This window comes from Lissotriton vulgaris, chromosome 6, assembly GCF_964263255.1.
Source record: "Lissotriton vulgaris chromosome 6, aLisVul1.2, whole genome shotgun sequence".
Classification (NCBI taxonomy): domain Eukaryota; kingdom Metazoa; phylum Chordata; class Amphibia; order Caudata; family Salamandridae; genus Lissotriton; species Lissotriton vulgaris.
In genome coordinates this window covers 316,770,992-316,794,437 of record NC_141694.1, presented here as the reverse complement: position 1 = coordinate 316,794,437, position 23,446 = coordinate 316,770,992, and the positions used below count along the sequence as shown (strand labels likewise).

Below are 23,446 nucleotides of genomic sequence, written 5' to 3'. Positions count from 1 at the left end.
ATCTGTTCAGGACCACCCCTCCCACAACCTTAACCACAGAATCAATCAGGGATATCGGTCTATAGCAAGTGGTGCTATTCCGGTCTCCCTTCTTGAAAACAGGTACGATCGTGGATGTTCCCCAAGACCCAGGACAACCTAGGGTTGCTGCTGCGTTGAGTACTGCTGTGAGAACCAGCGCCCATAGTGCCATGTTTGACTTGTAAAGATCCGGAGGCATTGCATCAGGGCCCGGTGCTTTATTACTTGTCAGCCCCATAATGCCTCTCTCAATTTCACTTAGGGTGAAGTGTGGTCGTAATACACCCTGCCCTCCCTCACTCAAGTCTCTGAGGAGTGTTGGCCTTAAATATGGAGCTAAAGTGCAGTACCCAATCATGTTCCGGGATGTTAGTGCCTAGTTCGGGTACCCCACCTATGTCAAACAGTGGTCTGTTGACTATACCCCAAAATTTCTCACTGTTATTCAAAGGGCTGGGGTCTAAGAGTTCCCTCCAGATCGTTTCTTTTATTTCACCCTTACGCTTTACTAGCGCTTTTTTGTATAGTAAGCGTAGTGATCGAATCTCTCGGGGTTCCTTTCAGGGCTGACTTTAGCTCTCTGGCAGCCCTTGAGCAGTTATGGTCAAACCATCTTGGGTCCCTAGGCTTTGGGGCTGTTATAGGGTTGGACAACATCGTACCCACTTTGATTGTGATTATCTCAAGGGCCCTAAGAATATCCATTGGGGCAGAGGCAGGAAATACACAGGATTCAAGTTCCGGGGCACATGTTTTAAAGATTCCATCGTAAAGTGCATCCGGGTTTACTTTTGACCACTTGAGACGGCGCCTTCGTCTGTAGGTTTCAGCACCCCAACAGGTATGGACTTTTCCCCTAAAGACAATATGTTCCCTGCCAGATGGATACAAACAGGGTTATGATCACTGTGTCTGCTGTCTAAAATTTAGAAACCCGATAAGCGGGTTCGCAGACCCTCCGTAATTAAAATGTGATCTATGAAGGAGCCCCCTGAATGGCCCTTGAATGTGGGGACAACCAGATTACTATCTACATCTACCACAGACATGGTGCTTATTAATTCATGTTCATTCATTAAGGGCGTCACCCCGGCCAGAGTGTCCAAAGTGTATGCCCCCGATTCTGCCACAGCCCAATTCACCCATTGACATTGACACCATTGAACTATGTGTATTTCATGACAGGAGGAGAGAAGAAACAAAAAGAAAACAAACTCTACCATAAAATTGTTGGATTCTTGAGGCACTCACTTTCGTGTGTTTTTTCTAGAGACTATAGCTGTCTACTGGTATACAACGTTTACCACGCATTTTTTACCACGCACTACACTTACAACGCAGGCATTACCACGCATACCATTACAACGCATTGCGCTGGGGGGCGCTCTAGGATAGGGAATAAGTTTAATTTTATATCCAACACCTTCCCTAGTATCCACGGGGACTGGAGTTGGAATATAAAATTATACTTACCACTATCCAGCACCTCAAAGCGCTATGCGTTGTAACGGTAGGCGTTGTAAATACCGCGTTGTAATGGTATGCGTGGTAATAGTATGCATGGTAACGTCATACATCCCTGTCTACTAGTTCAATAAAGTTCTTTGCTCAATCATTCTGTTGATCATCTGGAGAGTCAAGCAATTGTGCATGATGCCAACAAGGCTAAATAACTTGATGGATTCTAGTACATAGTCAAGTGTCAATAGAACAGAACTTATCTGATTCATTCAGATTAGCTTTACTGGTATTCTCAGCGCAGGGATGAGAGAGATGCAGTCAAAAAACAGTGTCCCAATAGGTAATAATAAACAGTCAATTAAATATGCATGCACATCGCATTGCTAGCAAGGAAAAAGGAGAACACTCTTTGAATTTAAGACAAGGTAGTAAATCATCTTGATTTATAATATAAATTCATGGTCGGTATTATACAGTTATAAGCAGCACTGCATAAACTCAATTAGATGACAACCATAGAAAAACTTGGTGCTCTACAAAAGTGACTGTGGTGAAAGTGGCGACGCAAGTGGGGGAGTGAACAGCAGAGGCGGCGCACTGTGAACAAGGTGCAAGTAATCTACAGTGGTTGGTTCAGATCATGTGACAGAGTGAGATCACAGATAAAATATTTTCTTTACACTATTTGAACCACATTAGAAAAGTACGCCTATTAATAAGCTGTAAAGTCGACGGTGTTTCGATCCACGTTAGTAAGGATCGTCACCAGGACTGGGTTGTCTTGCTTGGGGCGTGCTGGAGAGGTGCTTGAATTGGGGCGATCAGAGGTGATCGTCAGGAAATGAATTTCAATCTGCACGAGGGCAAGGCATTGGAGGGCTGGGCGGTCGTCTGTGATCCGCCGAGAACCTGCACGAGTCCTAAGATCTTCGTGCCGGTGCCGGAATGAATCCTCAGGTCTGGTGATTTACTACCTTGTCTTAAATTCAAAGAGTGTTCTCTTTTTTCCTTGCTAGCAATGCGATGTGCATGCATATTTAATTGACCGTTTATTATTACCTATTGGGACACTGTTTTTTGACTGCATCTTCCTTACCCAGTCCTGATTAGGTATATGGGTCACACTCCTGTATTTTGTACTGGGATGAGAGAGAAGCACACCATGAAACATCCACCGTAATCCTTTTCCCTATTATGAGTGTAGCCCTGCTTCAGCTTACATGAAGCTAATGCAAAGAAAGATGACAAAAGTCTGCCCCCTTTTTCATCTCTGCAGAACTCCTTCTACATAACCGTACTCTGGTGATGTCTGGCCTACCATTGCCAGGCAAGATCTACTCCTTGTACTGCTGTGCCAGCATGTTTGTTTTCTTTAGGATCCATGATTTCTTTTTAATGATCAGCTTTCTGAAACACCACACTGTCATCTGCATAACCTTGTACTGATGTACTGTTCCGGTCCTGAGGATGGCTTCCTCTTCCTCAATTCAGGTTCCTAATATCTGAAACCCCAACTTAAAAAGCAACGTTGTTTCAAATTCTAAACAACATTGTTCCTGAATTGAAACAGAAATAAGATTCTCCTAAAAGCTTTGTAAGTATGGAAAAAGGAAAGGCAGAGTTAGCAAGGAAACACGTGCATTCCAATGTGCACTTTGAATGTGAAATCAAATAGGCATGGCCAAAGACTCTGAGCTTCCTGTGCAGCATGCACAGACCAACAACACTGTAAAACCAAATGGCACAATGTGCAGGTGTTCTGTGTGCCATTAATTGTGGATAGTGGGAGGGGTCTGAGGGCCTCCTTTGTGAGGGTGTTGCCGTTTTCCCTGACAGATGTTGTCACGTGCCTCCAAGGCTAATGTGAATTGTGTGTCTGTGCTGGCAGAATATGTTGTGTGTCCCTGCGAGGAGGGTTGTGATGTGTGACCCATGTGTCGCTGATGGTAGGATGTGTTTTGTGTCACTGCAACTGGGTTTTATTTTGTTTATAGGTGCTTGAATTGTGTTCGGTGTGTTACTAAATCTAGCTCTGCTGATATGTCACAGATGGTAGGGAAACTGTAACTCGATCCTGTGTTTAGCCTCTTTTGATGTTGACAAATAAGTATGTAGAGCAATGCCTCTGTTTTAGTGCACTAGCTGACGGTGTAGTATCTGCACGTTTTTTAATGAAATGGGTTGCTTTGGGTGTATTACGCAACAGATGATTGGCGAGCTCGAGTTCACTCATGGAAATAGAGCATTCGGCGTCAGCAAAGGGTTCTTTCACCCACAGCCCACAGTAAGCTTTGTCTGAGTATCAGCACCCCAGTTATATATTAGGATTGCAAACAATGCCAAAGCACACCCCTGGGAAAGACCTATGCAGTTTTGTAACATTTCCTCCAGTGCTTACCTGCAGCACCTCGTTATTTCAGAGGATTGATCTGAATTCAGACCTGTCACACAAAACCCGGCCTGCACCACCCCACTAGTCTTAAGCTGGGAGGCCTCAAACAGCTGCTCAAAGTAACTCACTGTTAATGTAAAGAACCAGCTGGGTTTAACTTCTTAGAACCTCAAAAGCAGGGCTGCTGATGCATCTCAGTTCTGAAATGCAGCACCCCTTGCTGATCTGGGATCCATAAAGATGTTTTCCCAAAGAATCCTAACTCAAAACTACCCTATTTTAGACTAATCCCTTCTCTACTTTCCACTGATGCTTACATTTCCCAACGTAGTCATCCATATTTCATTCACCTAAGAAGGATTACATTCTAGCCCAGATTTACAAAACTCTCACACAGCGCAGCACATCACCCAAAAATGCTGCACTGAGTTTCCTGAGAGGGTGAGAGGAGGATAGCTCCCATCTTTAGAGAAATGGCACCCTCCTCCTCTCTGTAGTGCCTGCACACGCTCAGGCTGCCGAGCACAACACACACACCTTTGCACCATAGTGCAGAGGTGTCTGTGTGAGTCTAGCATAGGTTTTGTACTGGCAGTTTACCCTGTACAGTAGTGAAGCATACATGCAAAGTCAGAAAAGAAAGGAGAAATGCCAGTATTTCTCCTATTAACGCCTGCGTGGTATTTGTTGGTGCAAAATTCTCTCTGCTAGTTTTAGAAGATAGGGTCTTTGGTCAAAAAGCATCGGTGGTTGCATTGGAACGCCCATATTACCACCCATGCAACGCCCCTCTGATGCAGAGTAACGTAAATTGCTACTTTTATTGTTACAAAATACTGGGGTAACCCAAGAAGGCCATAGGACCTGGGTAGCATATGGTACGTAAAACAATGTGGTCCTATTGGCACATAATTTAAGCAAAATGCAATATTTAATTTGCCATGTAGGCGAGCATATATTTTTTGTATAAATAAATCACACTTAATACTGAGTCGATATAATTTGGGAGTGCCCGGGAGTGGTGGTGTTCTGGAATCGTGTGCATGCTGTGTCGCTCTATTTAAGGAGGGCTTACAGGGCAAACAGGAGATTACCTCCCACAGACTCCAAAGGCTGCATTACGAGCAGTCATTCATTTTAGAGCTTTTAAAATTGCTTTTTGATCGTTTTTGTATCCCTTGTGTCCGACCCCACCCCCCCCCCCCCCCCCTCGAGCTGGAATTTGCACAAATACAGGTACAGGGGCTAAATTTAAAAAAGATTGCAGACTTGCACTTTAATACTCTTTCCCCGCTCCCCAGGTGGTGCTTGGCCGATCGCAGGGCTAAGCTCACCGGGTCCCGGATGGTAGCAGTTTGGCGGCCATCTTGAGTAGGGCTGACATTGGTGGAGCGCTCTAGTCGCTCTATTTAAACGTTCAACCATGTCTCCGCGCAGCGGACGCGTGCAGCGGACGCGCCGGACCTACGCCGGAGTCACGCCTGAGTCCAGCCCGTCTGCGCCCGTTCGCGCCTCGGACGGGCCGTCGGGCTGGACCGCAGCAGGTGAGGACAGGATAGAAAATTATAGCAGAGAGGCACTACTCGCCCTACGGCCAGCGTACAATGATTGTCACAGGTTAGACCCCGCCTCAGGGACTGGCCCAGAGTCCTGCCTATACTGTGGCCATACTTTCCTTTGGTCACAGATTATTCCCAGACCTGCACTAAATGATACTTTTAAAGGAGGTCTTCTTAATGCTAGGTCTCTACCTAGACACGCCCAGCATGTCTTCGATCTATTGGCTGAGGACAACTTGGACTGTTTATTTATTACGGAGACCTGGCTAAATCCGTGCTGTGTCCCAGATATGGTACATTCCTTGCCACCAGGTTTCAGCATGCAAAGGAGAGACAGAGGAGGAGATAAATGAGGAGGAGGAATAGCTATAATTCACAAGGAGGCATATATATGTTCGGTGATTGAACTCCCTGAATTAAAGGAGGCGGAGGGGATGGGTTTTTGCATTAAAATCAGCGAGACCATGACATTTGCGGGGGCCCTCATTTACCGCCCACCAGGTACATGTAAAGACTTCCTGGAAAATATAGGAGGCACTGAGTCCTCTGGTGCTCAGATACTCCAATTTTACATTATTGGGAGATGTGAATATACACTTGGAGTCTACCACCGATACCGCAGCTGTCTCTTTTAAAGAATTAATGGAAGTCCTCGGACTAGAGATTGGGACAGTTCAAGCTACCCATGACGCAGGTCATGCCCTTGACTGCATAGCCACCAATCTGCAATCGCTTAAGACAAACTGCCCAATACCTCAAACATGGACAGACCATGCTCTAGTACCATTCATGTTCCCTATTCAGAGCCCTAAGGAATGTAATAATAAGGTTAAGTACGACCAGGCTGACCTACAAGAATGGATGGCCTTAATGGCAAATCCAAATCTGATTGAGATGGCTAGGGATTGTAAGCCTACCGGGTCCTGCTCAGGGTTTTCAGACCCCAGCACTTTCAGAGAATGGATGGTTGAATTAAAAAATATGACAGGGCGGCCAAACAGGACTCGAAAACAGAATACTAAGAAAAAATCAGCTCCATGGTACAATCAAGAATTAAAAATAGCACAGGGGGAGCTCCGTAGAGCAGATCGCAGATGGAGAAAAAACTATAGCACGGAAGAGCGGGGTAAATATAAAAGGGCTATAAGCACCTACCATGCGCGAATTAAATCAACAAAAAGGAAATTCTACGAATCTGCCATAGTCGCTGCAAAAAACAAACAAAAATGTATTTTTAACATTGTAAATGATTTTAATAAACCCACATTTTTAACACAGGAAATTCCACCCTCAAAAGACCTCTGCGAAAATATAGCTGATTATTTTGAGGACAAAGTACAGGGTCTAACCAAAGATTTTGAAATTCCCTCTCTGGAACCCAGTAGAGAAGGTGGAAGTGCTGATGAAATTATGAACCAGTTAGCAACCTTCCACCCAATTAGCCTGGAAGAAACAAGGCAGTCAATCTTAACCACAAAATCTGGGTCCCCATTTGACCCCTGTCCCATAAGACTCCTGCATCTCATGGTAGATGAAGTAAACCCTATGATTAACGAAATCGTAAATCATTCACTTTCCACGGCCAATGTGCCACTGGAATGGAAACTTGCGGCAGTGAAACCCTTACAGAAATAACCCCTTCCTGACCCTGCGACTCTTTCCAATCTGCGACCTATCTCACTTCTCCCAGCATTATGTAAGATCGCTGAATCACTGGTTAACAAACAGCTGACCATGTTCTTAGAAGTCAACGAGATATGGCATCCCAATCAGGCGGGGTTTAGAGCCCAGCATTCAACAGAATCGGCTCTACTGTACACGACAGACACCATTCGTACTGCCCTAGACCAAGGAAAGAAGGCCGTCCTGATTTTATTAGACCTGTCGGCGGCCTTCGACACGGTCTCCCATGCCATCCTATTAGATCGGCTAAAAACATTGGGCGTGAAGGGGACGGTTCTAGAGTGGTTGGAAAACTCCCTAAGGGACAGGAGACAGGTGGTAACCCTGGGGGAATTTACCTCCACGGAAAAACATCAGAAGATGGGAGTACCCCAGGGGTCCAGCCTTAGCCCGACATTATTCAATGTCTATACTGCGCCTCTGATTAAACTAATATCATCCTTTGGCATAGAGGTAGTAGCATATGCCGATGATACGCAGTTAATACTGGTTACGGATAGGGACAACCAGTCATGGGAAGAAACATTCAAGGAATGTTTAACTGCCACCTTCGATTGGATGCGGAAGAATCACCTAAAATGTAATACAGGAAAAACAGAGATCATTCCGCTAGGCCCAAATAATGACTTTATTCCCAGGCAATGGTGGCCAGAAAGGGCAGAAATACCGCCTCATACAACCATAGTTACTCGGAACCTGGGGGTCACGTTTGATTCCAATCTTGCCTTCAAGCAGCAGGCAATAAAAGTGGCAGGAATGTGCTTTGGCTTAATCAAAAGCCTGAGGAAATTCTTTGATATACTCCCTTTGGAGGCGAGGAAAACTGTTGCAGTAGCGTTGGTAACGTTGCGCTTAGATTATTGCAACAGTTTGTATGCTGGCACAAATAAAGAAGTAACTTACAGGCTTCAGCTAGTGCAAAGTGCTGCTGCCAGATTGGTGCTAAAATGGCCAAAAAGATCGTCAGCCTCAGGGGCATTAAAAGCTCTTCATTGGCTTCCCATTGTAAAAAGGATCCTGTTCAAGGTTTTGATTATAACATTTCGAGCAATGCACAAAACAGGACCACTATATCTACAGAAAAAATTCAAGAGATACTGCCCAACCAGAAGCCTACGATCATCAAACTCCAATACTCTGGTGGTTTCTAGGTTTCGTTTAAAAACCAGTGGAGGAAAGTCCCTGGCAGTACTGGGTGCAAAGGCTCTCTGCCTCCTGCCCTGAGAACTCTGGATAAAGAAACAGAGTTCCGTAAAGAATTAAAAACTTGGATATTTAAACTGCAAGATAGCATGGCCAGAACTCTAGTTTGATGCTTGCCTTTGTATTTGGCCCAACTCTGAGTCACTTTGTCATCTGGTAATTTGCCGGAGGTAGCGCCTAGATGCTCCATTGGAGCGATTGCTGCGCGATATAAATAAAATTTTACATTACATTACATTACATGGAAAGAGTCACGGGGGTGGCACTGCTGCCCGAAGCAAGGCTTTGCCTGTTGAATGTCTGGGAACCGAATGACTATGACGTGGCACAGACTCGGTGGGCGACCCTTGGGAATATGATTGCTAAGAGAGACATTGCACAGTTGTGGGGCTCCCAGCGGCCGCCCACGGTCTTGGCCTGGAAGGAGAACATGGACTGGTGTATGTTTAGAGAGAAGACGGTATATGTGGCACGAGGTAGACCCAAGAAATTGAATAAAATTTGGAGCCAGTGGAACTCCTACCGTGGGAACATATGCCCCCGTTCGTGGAGATCCCAGTGGTTCCCCTCTCCCCCTGATCCGACATCCCAGATATTGTGTAACTGTTATGATCACTGCTATTGTTTCCTCACTGCCCCTCCCCCCCCCCCCCATGTCAACGAAGTCTGTGTTACATTGTTCTGCGGTCTCCTTCCTTCCTGAACACTTGTCGAATGTAATGTTTTATTGCCTTGTGTGTAAGTTCTTTCTTAATAAAATATAAATTATAACAAAAAAGAAAAAAAATTCTGAGTCGAATAATCAAACCAAATTTTATGTATCAAAATCATTCATGGTGTATATATAATATGCTTGCATGGACACTCTACCTAGGACCACAGGAGAGTTCCCCGTTACGATTCATTTGTTGCCACATGGCCGCTTTGGAATTCATTTCCTGTCCCCTTTGCGGCCTCTTGAAGTTCACTGAACCACTGGCTATCACTAATGGACAATTGCTAGTCATCTAGCTGAATCCTCAAGGGATTGCCCCCATGATGACATTGAGACTTTGAAGACTTTATTCATATTTCCGATCCAGAGGTAGGGTTATATAGTGAAGTAACACCTTCCCCAACACAAGGTGCAGCTCCACAGGTGTGAGGTTGCCCTATGTAAACCATCTCACTCTCTACTGTCCTGATGAAGACCCACATGTAAGGGTTTCATTTACCTCATGCAACAGTTGGGTCGAAACGTCGACAACTTTGACCATCCAAGCCTGGATTGACCATATATATATATATATATATTATATATACCTATGAGTGTTGTGGTTTTCATTGAGTAACCACCCATTTTTGAACAAGGAGAAAAAATATAAGTATAAAACACTCAGACTGGCTTCTTGGGCTTGGCTAACTTAAGTGTCTCAAGGCCATGGATGTTAAACTATGATTAACGTGTGAATAGTTATTCGTTAATTCCTTTTACTTTCCTTTCTGATCACTGTGCACAAGAGCACTTTTATAAACACTTTTCTTTTCACTAATTTGGAGCAACCACTATAGAATAAACCTTAGGGCAATTTTATATACCATGAATGATTTTGATATATGAAATTTGGTTTGATTATTCGGCTCAGTATTAAGTGTTATTTATTCATAATCTTGTTTTTCGCTCGTCTAAATTGCGTTACTTTTAGGCAACTTTCCAGCGCAAACAAATTTTATGCTGGAAATTTTTTCACTTGTGTGACACAAACCATACACAAAAGGTTTGTATATCTGGTCCTCTGTGTTGTGATTTTTCCACAAACAGCAGAAACTTAATGGCATGTTTATGTCTGATCCGAGGATGGGTACGATCAGGGCTACTGGAAGTCTGGTCTCTGGGGAGAAATTGTGTGAGAAAGTGGCTCTATATATACCGGACCAGAATAAGGTACAGTGTGTATAGAGTCCACAACCCCCAGAGGTATAACAGAGGTTAAAGTCAGGGCTGACCTTACTCTCCAAAGTTGTAGCTTGGGCGAGCAGTAAGGCAGTACCAGAGGACAGTGTAAAGCATTTGTTGTACACACTCAGTCAGCAAAGGATTTCACACACTCAAGGACTGAACTCCAGGCCAATTGTTTTTATATCAAAATATATAGTTATTTTATTTTTAGAAACAACAGGCATAAAAATATACTTTTCTTGATATGAATACTCTCATGTAATTACTTTGCAAGGAGGCAATATACTTTGTGAACACAATAGGTACAGGGGTTGCAGTAGGCAACACAATTCTAAACACACTATAGCATTGAGCTCAATGGGTTTTCATCATATAAGTACAGTAGATTACTTTTTAGATTACTTTGGTAGTTCCAGGACTGGATCCTAATTCAGTCCTGGGGTCAACGCTGAAACCAATCTGGTAAAATCGTTTTAGGTACAGTAGTGATTTTTCAGTAATATAAAGCTTTTTTCAAAGTTCACACTTAGAAACTTTTCAATGAAAATCTGGTAATGTTATCCAATGGGAGAAAATGCAGGTTGCATGTAAAGTATGATCTTGTTACTTTTGTAATCCAGTACCTGGCTCCTGGGCCCAGTACTGGGGTCTTAACTTAAAACAGGTAAGTAGTTGCGTTTCAGTATTTCGTATGATTTTAAAGAATATTTCAAGTTTTCAAAAGTAGACACTTGGAAGAAATTTCATGGAAAAGCAGGCAATGGAGTCCTATGGAGAAAATGTAGATTACTAGTAACCCCAGTAAGGATTACTTTTACGGTTCAGTACTGGGCTACAAGGTACAGTACCGGCTTCTCCCCTGATCACAGGTGAGTACTTCGGAATTCGGGTGATTTTATATGAATATTTTTAGTTTCCAAAACTTCAAACTTAGAAGATTTTTCGAGTCAAACCAGTCAATGTTATCCAATGGCAGGTAAGTGAGTTATCGGCTTCCAGGTGAGTACTTGGCTGGTGAAGTCAGGGTTCTGGGCATAGACTCAGGGGTCCCCCAGGGTCAGGTAAGTACAGTTAGTTCACCCCCAGCGGCACAGGGGCAGCCGGGTGCAGAGGTAGTTAGGCCCAATGTTATCCAATGAGGGAAAGGGGGCCTCCGGTTGGTGGCTGCTGGCTAGCAGGCCACGCGGCTGTGGGAGCTGGGCTCCTGGTCACTTGGTCAGGGCAAAGGGGAAAGTAGGATAGGACAAAGGTGCACAGCCAGTGGTACTCGGGCGGCTGGGTGCAGGGTGCTTTTGAGCCGTCGGGCGCTCAATGTTATCCAATTGGAAAGGTCAAAAGGGAACAAAGGCTGCAGGCTCGGGGACGGAGACTCTCCAGGGGCGACCAGCACTTCGAGAGTTAGGTTGGGATCTTGGAGCACAGGTAGGTACCCCAAAGGGAGGCACAGGGAGCTGTGGGCGCCGGGTGCAGGGGTGTCTTTGGGTGTCGGAAAAGCTTACCCTCGGCTGGTCGCGGTTGGGGTGGCCCCTGGTTCTGAGTCTGCAGGCGTCATCTGGTTCCTCGAGGAGGGTCTTTGGGCACTGGACTTCGGGTCGCAGTCACCGGGGGGACGTCCTCGTGGTCTTGGTTCGGTTGGGCCCAGCCCGGGCTCGCCGGGTGCAAAGTGGGCTGGTCCAGGCTGGCACCAGGTGGGTTGTTGCAGCAGAGCCTCTGCTGATGGGAGTCCCAGTCTTTAGTAGGGTCCAGGCAGGCAGGTCCTCTGGGTGTCCCAAGGTTGCTGTCGCAGGAATCGCCGGGAGGTTAGGCAGGAGCAGGTTCCAGGATCGACAGGCCAGTAGGGCTGGGGCCAAGTCAGTTGTTGTCGTCCTGTTGTTAGCAGCTGCACGGCGGGTCTTCTTCCTCTTGATCTTCTTTCTTCTTTTTTTTTCGGGATCTCAGGAAGGAAGGTTCAGGGAGCTCCTAAATACTGAATTTAGGGATGTTACAGGTAGGGCAAGGACAGGGACCAATAGGTTCCTGTCCTGGGGTGCGTACACCCCTAACCTGCTCCTCTCCTGTGGGAGAGGGGCAGGAGCCTAGCTGTGATTGGGCAGGGCTCCCCATCTTCAAGATGGCCGGGGCCCGGGGTCATGCTTCACCTTGCCTCCCCCACCTGAGGGGTGGGGTTGGCACAGACTGGCACCCCCCCTTCCTGACGTCGTTTTTCCCGCCAGTCTTTCCGCCAGAGTGGGGTCAGGACTGGTGGGGGCTGGTTGCTGGGTATTGCAAATGGTCTGGGGAAGCTCACAGAGGTGGCATGCCTTTGAAGCTTCCCCCTGCCCATCCTGGGGGAGGAGACCTAGCACCTCACCCAGGATGTTCATTGTTGCAGGCCCAGGAGAGAGGGGGCTCTCCTACCCAGGGGTCCAGCAACATGTCTGCTGTGTGGCAGCCTCTGCAGCCACTCAGCCCAGACGTGGAATGTAGGTTAGGTTTTCAGGGGGCATCCCTAAGATGCCCTCTGGTGCGTTTTACATTAAATACCACACTGGCATCAGTGCGGGTTTAAGGTGCTGAGAAGTTTGGTACCAAACTTGTCAGTCTTCAGTGTAGCCATTATGGTGCTGTGGAGTTCGTGATGACGACCTCCCAGCACCATACACTCTTAATGGCATCACTGCACTTACAGTGCCCAGGAATGGCCCTGGGTGCTGTAGGGGCACCGGGCTCATGCACCGGTGCCCACACCTCTGGCATAGGGCACCCAGCTAGAGGGGTGACTGAAGTATGCCAGGGCAGTGGGTTCTGTGGGCATGGCACACAGGGATGTGTGCCATGTTGACTCTTTGTTTGGATCTGTACTTAGACACTCAGCCTGCAAGGGTACAGTGCCCCTGAGGGTGGCACAATAAGTGCTGCAGTCCTCAGGTGTCTTCCCTGGTCACCAAGCCCTGGGTACCTAGGGTACCATTTACTAGGGGCTGACAGGTGGCCAGAGATGCCAATTGGGTTTTAGTTTCAACACAGTTTTAGGGAAGGAACACAGGCCCTGGGTACCTGGTTGGCAGGAACCCCGGGCACACTCAGTCAAAGCACATCAGCAATCAGAAAAGAGTGGGGGCATACCCATGCAAGAAAGATGGCACTTTCTCACAAATTGCCTCTGCCAGTCTGTGCTAAAAACAAGAGGAGACTCTATGATATGTGATACACTAAGACATCACCAGGCTGAAAACTGCCTTTCTGTAAATTAGTGTCTTTTACTTTAATGGACCAAAAAAGATTTAAGTTAAGTATCATCAAAGACAAGGCTGAAAATGAATTTTTGGACTGGAGCCGAAAAGATACATGCATGCCAGTCACTGTGATCACCATCAAATATCGTGGGCAGGAGGCATTCACGCTACAGGGACCTAACACTTTTGTTGCAGTGTATCCCTCATTGCGCTTTCTAAAACGTATCTAAAGAACTTAACACAGCATGTGATATAACATATTGGAACTGAAAGAAAAAATGTGTATTTCTGCTAAAATATTTTCAGGGTCCATGCTACAGAAAGATAGTAACAATGGGCCTGATTACAATGTTGGTCGAGGGAATACTCTGCCACAAATGTGACGGTTATCGCATCTGCTGTATTGCAAGTTCCATTATGGAACTTGCAATACGGCGGACGGGATACCCGTCACATTTGTGATGGAATATCCCATCGACCAAGATCGTAGTCAGGCCCACAATCTCCAGCAGGGGTTTAGAGTGGTAGGCTGAGGCTGAAACACCCTCCTCTTACTTGGGAAGGAGAATCGGTAACATATATTCATTTTAGTCCCGGGTATCCACTATCACAACATTGGGGAGAGGAGTTGGCCTAACGGCTCGGGAGGTCGACCTCCAATCTGGGGAGCTGGGTTCGAGTCTCGGCAATGACGCTGAACATCCTGTGATTTTGGGCAAATTACTTAATCTCCCTGTGCCTAACAAAAATGAATGTGTCCTCTTGTAATGCAACTGGTGCTGTGTAAAGCGCTCTTATACCCGATTCGGGTCAAGTTCGACTCTGTAAAAAAAAAAAAAAATACTTTAGCATTCATTTCAATTAGGTTGCCTGGTAATACAGTAGAGGTAAGTTCCATCGGTTCAGCATGAAGTGACAATACTGCTTGTTACATACCCTAGTGGGTTCTGCTTAGTACAAACGAGTCCCTCAAGTATATAGGGTATAGAGAGCCCTAATACATGGTCTTAGCGAATCACAATCATGCTGCTAGTCATGGCAGTGACAACTTCCAATCAGAAGAATAAATGAGATGTATATTAGACAGTTATTTAATATGTTGCCTTGAGCTGGTTTGGGCCAAGATTTTATGGGTGCCCACGTACATAGTTCAAACATGGCCACAGTAGATCCTAGATGCAATTGGTCAGAATAAACATTGCAAACTGCCCCAGAGGGCTGTGCTTGAATGTCTGTTATGCATCCACAGATTGCTTAGAAAATTCAGGGGCATATTATGTAGGAAGTGGCGGTGAGAGGCGTTAGCCTCCTTGGCTTAACGCCTCTCATCTGCACTTTGGAAACGACAGGCTGCACCATATTCTCAAGAATGTGGTGCAGCCTGGAATTTCCCCCTGCAATGGCGCTAAGTCTCACAATTTAACGCCAACACAGGTACCTTTGCACCAGAGTGCAAGGGTGTCTGCGAGCAGGGTGGTTTGTTTATGTACGGGAAGGTGTCCCTTCCTGCCATAAACAAAACCTAACATGCCATTTTGTAATTTTCATGTGTGCTACTTCATGTGGCACACACATGTAAGTGACAAAATGGAATTTTCAAAAAAGGTTTGTTTATGTACAGGAAGGGACACCTTCCTGTACATAAACAAACCTTGGCATTTTACTTTTTCCATGTGTGCGGCACAAGGCAGCACACATGGAAAAAGCAAAAACGAGGAGAAATGAAGCATTTATCCTCGTTTCGCCAACTCAAGACCAGGATTTTCTAGGTCTTAAGTTTGGCGCTGCCACCTATTATAGCCAAACTTGATAATAGGTGGTAGCGTCAAAGTGAATGGGTGGAAATGGTGTTGCAGTGGAACACCCACCGCAACACCCACTGCACGCCCCCTTTCATGCTAAGTTTAGCGTGAAAGGGGCACTATTACCAAGGCAGAGTTAAGCCACTTAACGTGGCTTTTAGCCACCTTTTGTGGTTTAACGCTGCCATGGTAATAGGGTGCAAACACTATCGCCACCACAACGTCACAAAAAGTGAGGGTGTGGTAGCAATAGGTGCTTGGTAATATGCCCCTCAGAGTTATTGTGTGTGCACTCCGAAGGACCGACACTGGCGGCATTATAGTGTGTAGGGCTCGGTTCTTTATTCTGTAGGAGAGCCATTTGCAGTCCAGTATGTTGGAGCTTGACACCCACTGCTATTCTTCAATGGACAGTCGTGTGCACAAATATTATGGCCATCAAATGAACCAGTTTAGATCCTTGGACACAGGAAGTGTCTCACCTCTATAGTAATTCATGGGTTGTAGGCAAGCAGCACTGGTAAAGTCAATCTAAGCTAACGCTATGTATCATGCCCAATGGTCTACGGAGCCAGAGACTGCAAGTACTGGAAGCCGACTGCCTCCTGTGTAAATTATTGAGGTGTAACGTGCCCTGTATTGCTGTAAAACCTGTAGGCAGACACTGGCATGAGTTCATTGAACCCGATGGAATCTTTCATATTCATATTGACTTCCTTGCAAAATCCCTGAGCAGCAAGCTTTAGGGAAGTGTTCCAGACTGTACAAGCAATACAAAGGCAGATTATTTCCCATGGCTTGGATACATGAAAACGATCCTTTATGTATTTAATACATGTATTTCATTTACACAGTGCTTTAAGAACAAGCCTAATTGTTTAAAAACAAGAAGCACTACGCCACAAAACTTTCAACGAGAAGTCTGTGTAACAATACACAGTGTACACAAACAAGAACGATTTCCTAATGAGCGATGATGGAAAGTTTCTCTGCTTTGAATAGTCATGTGAATATCTCACATAGGCGCAACTCGTTCCAGGACATGAATGCACTTGAAACGTTCGGGAAGATCACCTTTCCTCTTCTGGACCTAGCAGTACTGCGTATGTTCCATATAAAGAGCGGCTTGAAGCCTTCGATGCAGCATCGACTGGAGATACGAGCACTAATTTAGCCTTCAGCAGGCTATGATGTGCACAACAAGATCTGAAATTAAAAGAGCAGAGAAGACCCACCACTAGAACACCCACGTCCTCTTCCCACATTTGAGGTGCCTCCAAATCTCCAGCCTACAAGCATGTCTATTTCAGAAGGGAGGTTAGCAACTGTCAGAACAGAAAAGGGACTGGTGACCAGAACTGCTAGGCATAGATGTAGGGAGGCAGCGGCCATTTTAAGCCACGTTCATTCCCCCCACGTGCCTATAATTCCCAAACTTTTGACTTCTGTGGACCCCCACTTAATCATTACAGGAACTCGGGGACCCCAACTGAATCATTGTTAGAATCCGGGGACCCCAGATAAGTCATTACTGGAAGTCAGAAACCCCGGCCTAAGCAATGTTGATGTTTTGAACGCAAAAATGTTCAAATCATCAACATTGCTTAGGCCGGGGTTTCTGACTACAGTAATGACTCGTCTGGGGTCCCCGGATTCCAATAATGATTCAGTTGGGATCCCCGAGTTCCTGTAATGATTAAGTGCGGGTCCACAGAAGTCAAAAGTTTGGGAACCACTGATCTAGATGCCCATAACTGTGTGGCCAGCAAACCTCTTGATGCTAGAGGACTATTTTGCCCTTCAAAGCACCGTCAGTCCCGATGTAACACATGGGTGAAGTGACAAAATGCTGTCTCTCATGTGAGGAGCTAGTGGTTCAAGTGGGCTCATCTAGTTGCCCCATGCTCATTGATACCAACAGGCGTGGTTCATGCCAAAAATGACTACTTTATCTATTGCTTACTTAAAATTACCTTTGATTCAGTGTATGTTGAGTTAAGTTTGCATGATGCTGTATGTTGTGATAGGTCGAAGGAAAGCGTGCCTGACAATTTACCAGCCCAAAAGATTAAGACAGCTGTCCCAAAGTCTATATATGCAAGGGAGAAGCCAGTAAATCAAAATACCCTCCACGTGAATCATACCAACTAGTCACAGCAAGCTTGCAAAGAAAGCAAACTTGACCCTCCTTAGGAGTGTTCCTTTCACCTTTTCATCCTCTTCCATCCATCCATCCACATGCACATCCATCCTTCCATCCATCAATATATTCATCAATCCATCTATCCATCCATTCACTCTTCCCCATCTGTCGATTCTTCATCTGACGATCCACTCACCTTTTCATCTATCTATCCTTTCACTCCTCCATCCATCATTTCACGTTACATGTATCTATCCTTTCACCCTTGCACCCATTCACTATTTCATCCTTTCCTTCACCATTGCAGCCTAATAATTTTTCTTCCTTCCATCCTTTCACATTGCCTTCCTTCCGCCTTTCCGCTTTCCTCCTGCTTTTGTTTCCTCTATCTAACTACCATCCTTTGTTGCCATTCTTCCTTTTCTTTTATACCTCTCTCATGGTCGCGTTTTGTATTTTGGCCCTCCCTCTGTGAGTATATTCCCCTATTTTCATCATTTCATCTTTTCTCTTTTTCCTTTTCTGTACATGGCAGCCAAACCCTAATGTTGTGATACCCTGTAACAGTAATATTCATGAGCATTTTGTCTGCAGACTGAAGAACCTCTAATTAACGTTTTAGTGGGGCCCTGTTCACCAGCCCTTCAGTTCCAGTGATATCCACCAAACATAAGTTGCTTAGGCGAGGGGTTCCCTACACCTCTATCTCACACTCCTCTCCTACACCCATAGATCCCATATTTTCATTAAATGTCATTAGCCCATACAATTGGGTTCTTTTTGAGTTTGGGTTTCATTTGCCTAGCTCAATTTCCATTTACCAATGATCATGTTACAAGTAGTCAAATAATGCACTTTGCATCACTTTCTAGAGTACAAGTAGCTTTTGATAAGGTTACTGGTGTGATGTTTCGTGGTCATTTGGTTATTCAAACATATTTCCAATTACTTTTCAGTGTCATCAAGAAACTTGCACAATACATCGGGGATGTGATGGAAGATTCAAAAGATAAGGTCCAAGAAAATTTGCTGGCAAATGGAGGTAATAAACGAATCTGTACTTAGTCCTTTAAAGGTTATCCTTATGTTTCAGCCCTACAATAAAGACTTTACTTTGTTAGCAAATGCCACTGCTACTTGGCGAGAAGATTATTTACCAGTTCAAACCCAGGAAATATGTAAATGCTTTTATGCATTCATTGTTCAGCTTAGTCTGTCACGCATTAAGAGATCTGTTGATAAGTGATAACTCCCCTGGGCGATAAATGCCAGGGCAGAAATACCATTCTGGCTGGCATCTCCCCAGGAATTAATACGAATTACAAATTATTCCCCTGGAATGAGGAATAACATGCTGACCCCCTGGGTCCAATTCCATGTGCTCATTCCCCCGTCGGGGGAAAGAGAGGCCCAAGTTTGCACACGTTTACCTTCTGCTTAAAGCAGGTGGTAAACTGTGTGGGGCACTTTTTCTTGGCTGTGGGAGGTTGAGGTGGTGCATGGGGCAGAGAGATGGCTGAGAGCTTTTTAGGTCTTGTGAAGACTATGCATGTGCTGTCTCTTCGAGACATTTTGTTTACTGTTGGTGGATTTGAAGCCCTCCCATTACTTATCATTGGTGGGTTTCAAAGCCACTCTCAATCGCTTGCTTCCTTCTGGTCAGTTCTGAGGTCGGCACTTCTCTCTTCCTGCATATGACCCTCCCCTAGAGCATAAGACACTCAAATGATGGACGGATTGTGGAACAAATCAAACATTCATCCCTAGTCAAGAGATCTGGCTTAAATCCATCATTCTTTTGCTCACCATGCCACCCCAGTCATATGCAAATCAGTCTTGACCCAATGTCTCATGGGAACAGTCCAGCCCGAACTGCCAGGGCATGTCCTGCCTGAACCGGAAACAAGCATGTTGTCACCCCTCAGCAGCCAGGCTAGCTTGAATCCTGTGGCACAGTGTGCTCGGGGCCTACGTCTGGGCATATCTTGAGCACTTAGGATGAGAAAGCAAAAGACACTCAAAAACACAGGATGTGACGCCTGCAGTAGCTGACTGGGAAAATGACCTCGACTGGAGTATGATGCGTGAAAATACGGTATATATAGCATGGGGATGACCCCGGAAATGGTCTAAAATATGGTCCCATCGGAACAATTACCGAGGGGATATCTGTTCCCCCCTCACGAATTACAGAACGAAGAATCTCCCTCCCCGTGATCTCCACCACCTGCGCTCAATGTAATCCTATGCTATTTCCTTCATAACTTACTGTACCCTATCTACGGATCACTGTGACTATGTACCATCATGTCGAGATTGTTTAATAAAAAGATTTATAAAAAAAAAAAACCACAGGATGTGTGCAAGGTACACAGGAACATGTTATACTTATTTTAGCTCATGGGTGTCCAAAAAGGGATCAAAAGGGCACCATTTACAGTCATCATTAAATTTACCTTAATTCCACCTCAGACAATGCTGCCTTTCTTTCGTCTGTTATGAGAAACAGCTTTAAACAATATTTGCGACTGCACCTTACCCACAACCTAAGTTTTATTATAAACTTTACTGTGCCATAAAAAGAGCTTCACAGACACACTTTTACTGTGCTTTTAAAAACAAATAGCATTGTTTCTTAGCTCAAGCACACGTTTTCACATTTGGGGAACTGCTTGCCTTTATACATACACACTCTGTAACATTCTGTTTCATTAGAGATAAGAAAATGTGTTTCCCATCTCTCTTCACATGCAATGTTACAAGGGAAATTAATATGTTAATTAACTTCCCCCATTTCCATGAATTTAAATTACATTATTTGATTAATTAAAAAACAGTCCTTTCCACTAAACACGATGCATGTTTACCATCACACTACCCATTGTTCACCTTACTTATTACCTCCCACTACCCATCCCATTCTCCATATTTAGCACTGTCAACCCCATAAAAAAAGTGTTCACTATATCATGATACTTTTTTAAGCCAGCCATTGTTCATGTTGCTACTTCCCTTCCATTTCACATTTTAATTCGAAGCTCAGACCATCACTCACTTATAAATAAATAAAAGAATAATGTCTGTTTCATAGCAATTTAGAATAAAACTTTGAACATATGTTACAACCACTGTGCTGTACAACACAGCTAAAGGAAACTAAACCAATAGCTCTTGCAGAAGCAAGGCCTATTGGCTTTGCCAATGCTTGTTACTCCAGTTGTGGGGTACTTTATGCGCTCCCCATACTACTGTATATGAGCTGTTGGAGGCAGGAACTGCAGCTCCACATAAGACTCTGCATTCCTGACCCCAGAAAAATGCTAACACTTTTAGTTGCCTGGAGTGGTCCCTGCCTTCAGGGATGCTACTCCAGGCAACTTGTTGTGTGGTCCATAGTGTTCTGTGTCAAGCTTAGGCCTTCATGAGCCTTTTGTTGAGAGTCATTTAATAGGGGCCGATTCCTAGACAGCTGGAAGCCAGAAAAGCAGGTACTAGGCTACAGTTTCTGGCCCGTATCTTCAGGAGGTGTTGGACATGTAATGAGGAATAACATGCACAATTTGAGAAGGCCTGGTCAACCTCTAGATGAGATTCCATATTCTGGACCCTTTCGGCCCATATTGTTCTGCTGCTTTCAGCAGGAAGGAAATGTGTGCATAAAAACATTGCGTTTTATCAGGCAAATATACAGAAAGCTTCAGCTAACATACCTCGATAACATCTGTATGGCCATACTCCATAATTTTTCATGCATTTTCACATTTAAGTAGGCAGTTTAACAAAATGTGGGATGGAAAACTGGTCATAACATGGCCCATTTTCTACAACGCTTCACATTAGCATATTCCGTTTCTAGGGAGTAAAAATAATTATCTCCCCCAGTCCACTATGTTTTATTGGCCTTTCAAGTGTGCAAGACTGAGTCGTCCAGCCCGATTATGAGCAAGAAGTACTTGCTGCAGGCATTTATCTTTCAATACTCAACAGCACTGCCAATTTGTTCCAGTTCAGGAAGAGCCTGAAGACCTGGCTTTTTAATCTTTAGGCTGTTCTTATTGTTTCAGTTTCAGTTCTTTTTCTCATTCTTTTTGCTGTGTTGTGTTATTTTTATTCTGAGCTGCAGGTGGAAAGCGCCGGGACACTCTTTTCGAGTAGCCGTGCGCTATACAAGAACGCTGTAACATAACATAACTCGAATGACAAGCATAGCAAATGAGAACCAGAACCCGTCCAATTGCCTGGTAAGATGAATCCTGCCCAGATTCATGGAGAATAGACTCTGGGGCATATTATCAAGAACAGGAGATAACATTATCGCCGCTTTATCGGCAGAAAACTGCTGATAAAGCGGCGATAATGGGCTTGATAATATGTTCCATGGAATTCCAATCGAAGCCCATGTTAGATGTGAAGACATCTAACATGAGCTTCAATAAGCATGTTAGATGTGAAGATATCTAACATGAGCTTCGATTAGAATTCCATAGAGCATATTATCAAGCCCATTATCGCCGCTTTATCAGGTGTTTTCTGCCGATAAAGCGGCGATAATTTTATCTCCTGTTCCTGATAATTTGCCCGTCTGTTCGCCATGCCTAGTAATTGCCTACTGTCACCTCATTACATTTGACCCTACGCATTACTGTCCCTCACCCATCGACACCTACAAAGCTCATGTGTAGTTTTTTTAATATAAAGCACACTGAATGTTTTAAGGTCGATGTGTAGGGCAGATAACATACATAAGTCGTTGTTATAATGATGTATAAAGTGAATGTAAATAAGAAGCATTATATAAAAACATAAAATGACCATCTCTTTGTTAAGCATTAGCAGGATTCACAAAGGATTGTATTGCATTAATGGGAGCCCAGGTGTTTGAAGCTATGCAGGCTAGGGTAGGATTTCACTGGAGCACAGGATGGGGTGGTTGCAGGTGGGAGCAGGCAGGTGTGGCCAGTGCAGCGAGCGGGAAAGGTCTCAAGGGGTGTGGCGGAGGGTGCATGAGGATGTAACATTAGATCCGAGTCTATAGGTTTTTCTTAAAAAATAGATTTCGAAAAATGATTTCATGGTGTCAAGAGACCTAAATAGTTCAGCTTTTCCACTGACACTAAAGGGCCATGCCCATGTTGCAGAGGCCTGTCCTTTGGCAATACCCACCCACGTGCCAGGGATGACCGTGGAATAGCATGTGATCTGCACTGGCCTCACGCGATCGACGACAGTCCCACAGACAGACTGCAGCTCAGGAGCAAGGATCCATGCAAATTGTGGCTTCCTGACAACTGTTGCAAAATTTGACCTAAAATGGTCAACAATGTAATTTGCTTTGCCTGATAAACAAACAGAATTGTGATAGTCGTTGTCCGGTCCATGGGGATTATAACATCTATTATCTTGAAACCCCCCAACTTGTTCCTTTATTCAGTTCTACGAAGTGAAAAGAGGAAGATCACTACAAAGGCTGTATTATAAAGCCTTGGCCACGTGTCTCGTTTAGGGCCCTGCATGATTGCACTGTTTGTTGCTCCGTTTTTGAAGTTGTGCATATTTAATGACCGTCCTACAAACCACTACTGTGTGTGGATCATACAGGAAAGACATCTGAAGTGTTTGAAACTCAACCCTCTAATACAATAGAGTGCTTGGAAGCATTTTACACTGGGGTTTTAAGCTATGTACATAATTGTGTCTGGTGCCAACTGAAGAGTCGGGTGATTGCTGGCACCTTGCTCTCTGTTTTATGTTGGACTGCCTAGTCTGTGGCTGATTATTTTACAGACAAGGGTCTACAGAATAAAACGTACCTGCAATGGCTCTTGATGGCTCGCCTCTCTGGAACATGTTACGAAGTCTTTGCTTTTTCTACCGTATTTTCTTTCAGAAAAGAAGTCGCCAAGGAATTGTTTCCCAAGTAGGTCGATTTTTGAGGTTTGCTGTGTTTGTGCTTGCCTTGCATGACGTGTTCATCTGTCTTCTGGAGGCGTCTTGTTTGGGCTGTAGGGGTACAGTGATCAGGTTACGA

The 23,446-nt window shown here is 44.8% G+C and overlaps 1 protein-coding gene across 1 annotated transcript in view; it reads left to right on the top strand.

Annotated features, from left to right (window-relative positions):
• ATP6V1C2 (ATPase H+ transporting V1 subunit C2) overlaps positions 1 to 23,446 on the top strand; it is a 290,949-nt gene that overhangs the window by 89,843 nt on the left and 177,660 nt on the right. Inside the window, exon 4 of the mRNA XM_086926336.1 lies at positions 18,375 to 18,460. Coding sequence (XP_086782462.1) covers positions 18,375 to 18,460 — 86 coding nt within the window. The remainder of the gene's footprint in view (positions 1 to 18,374; positions 18,461 to 23,446) is intronic.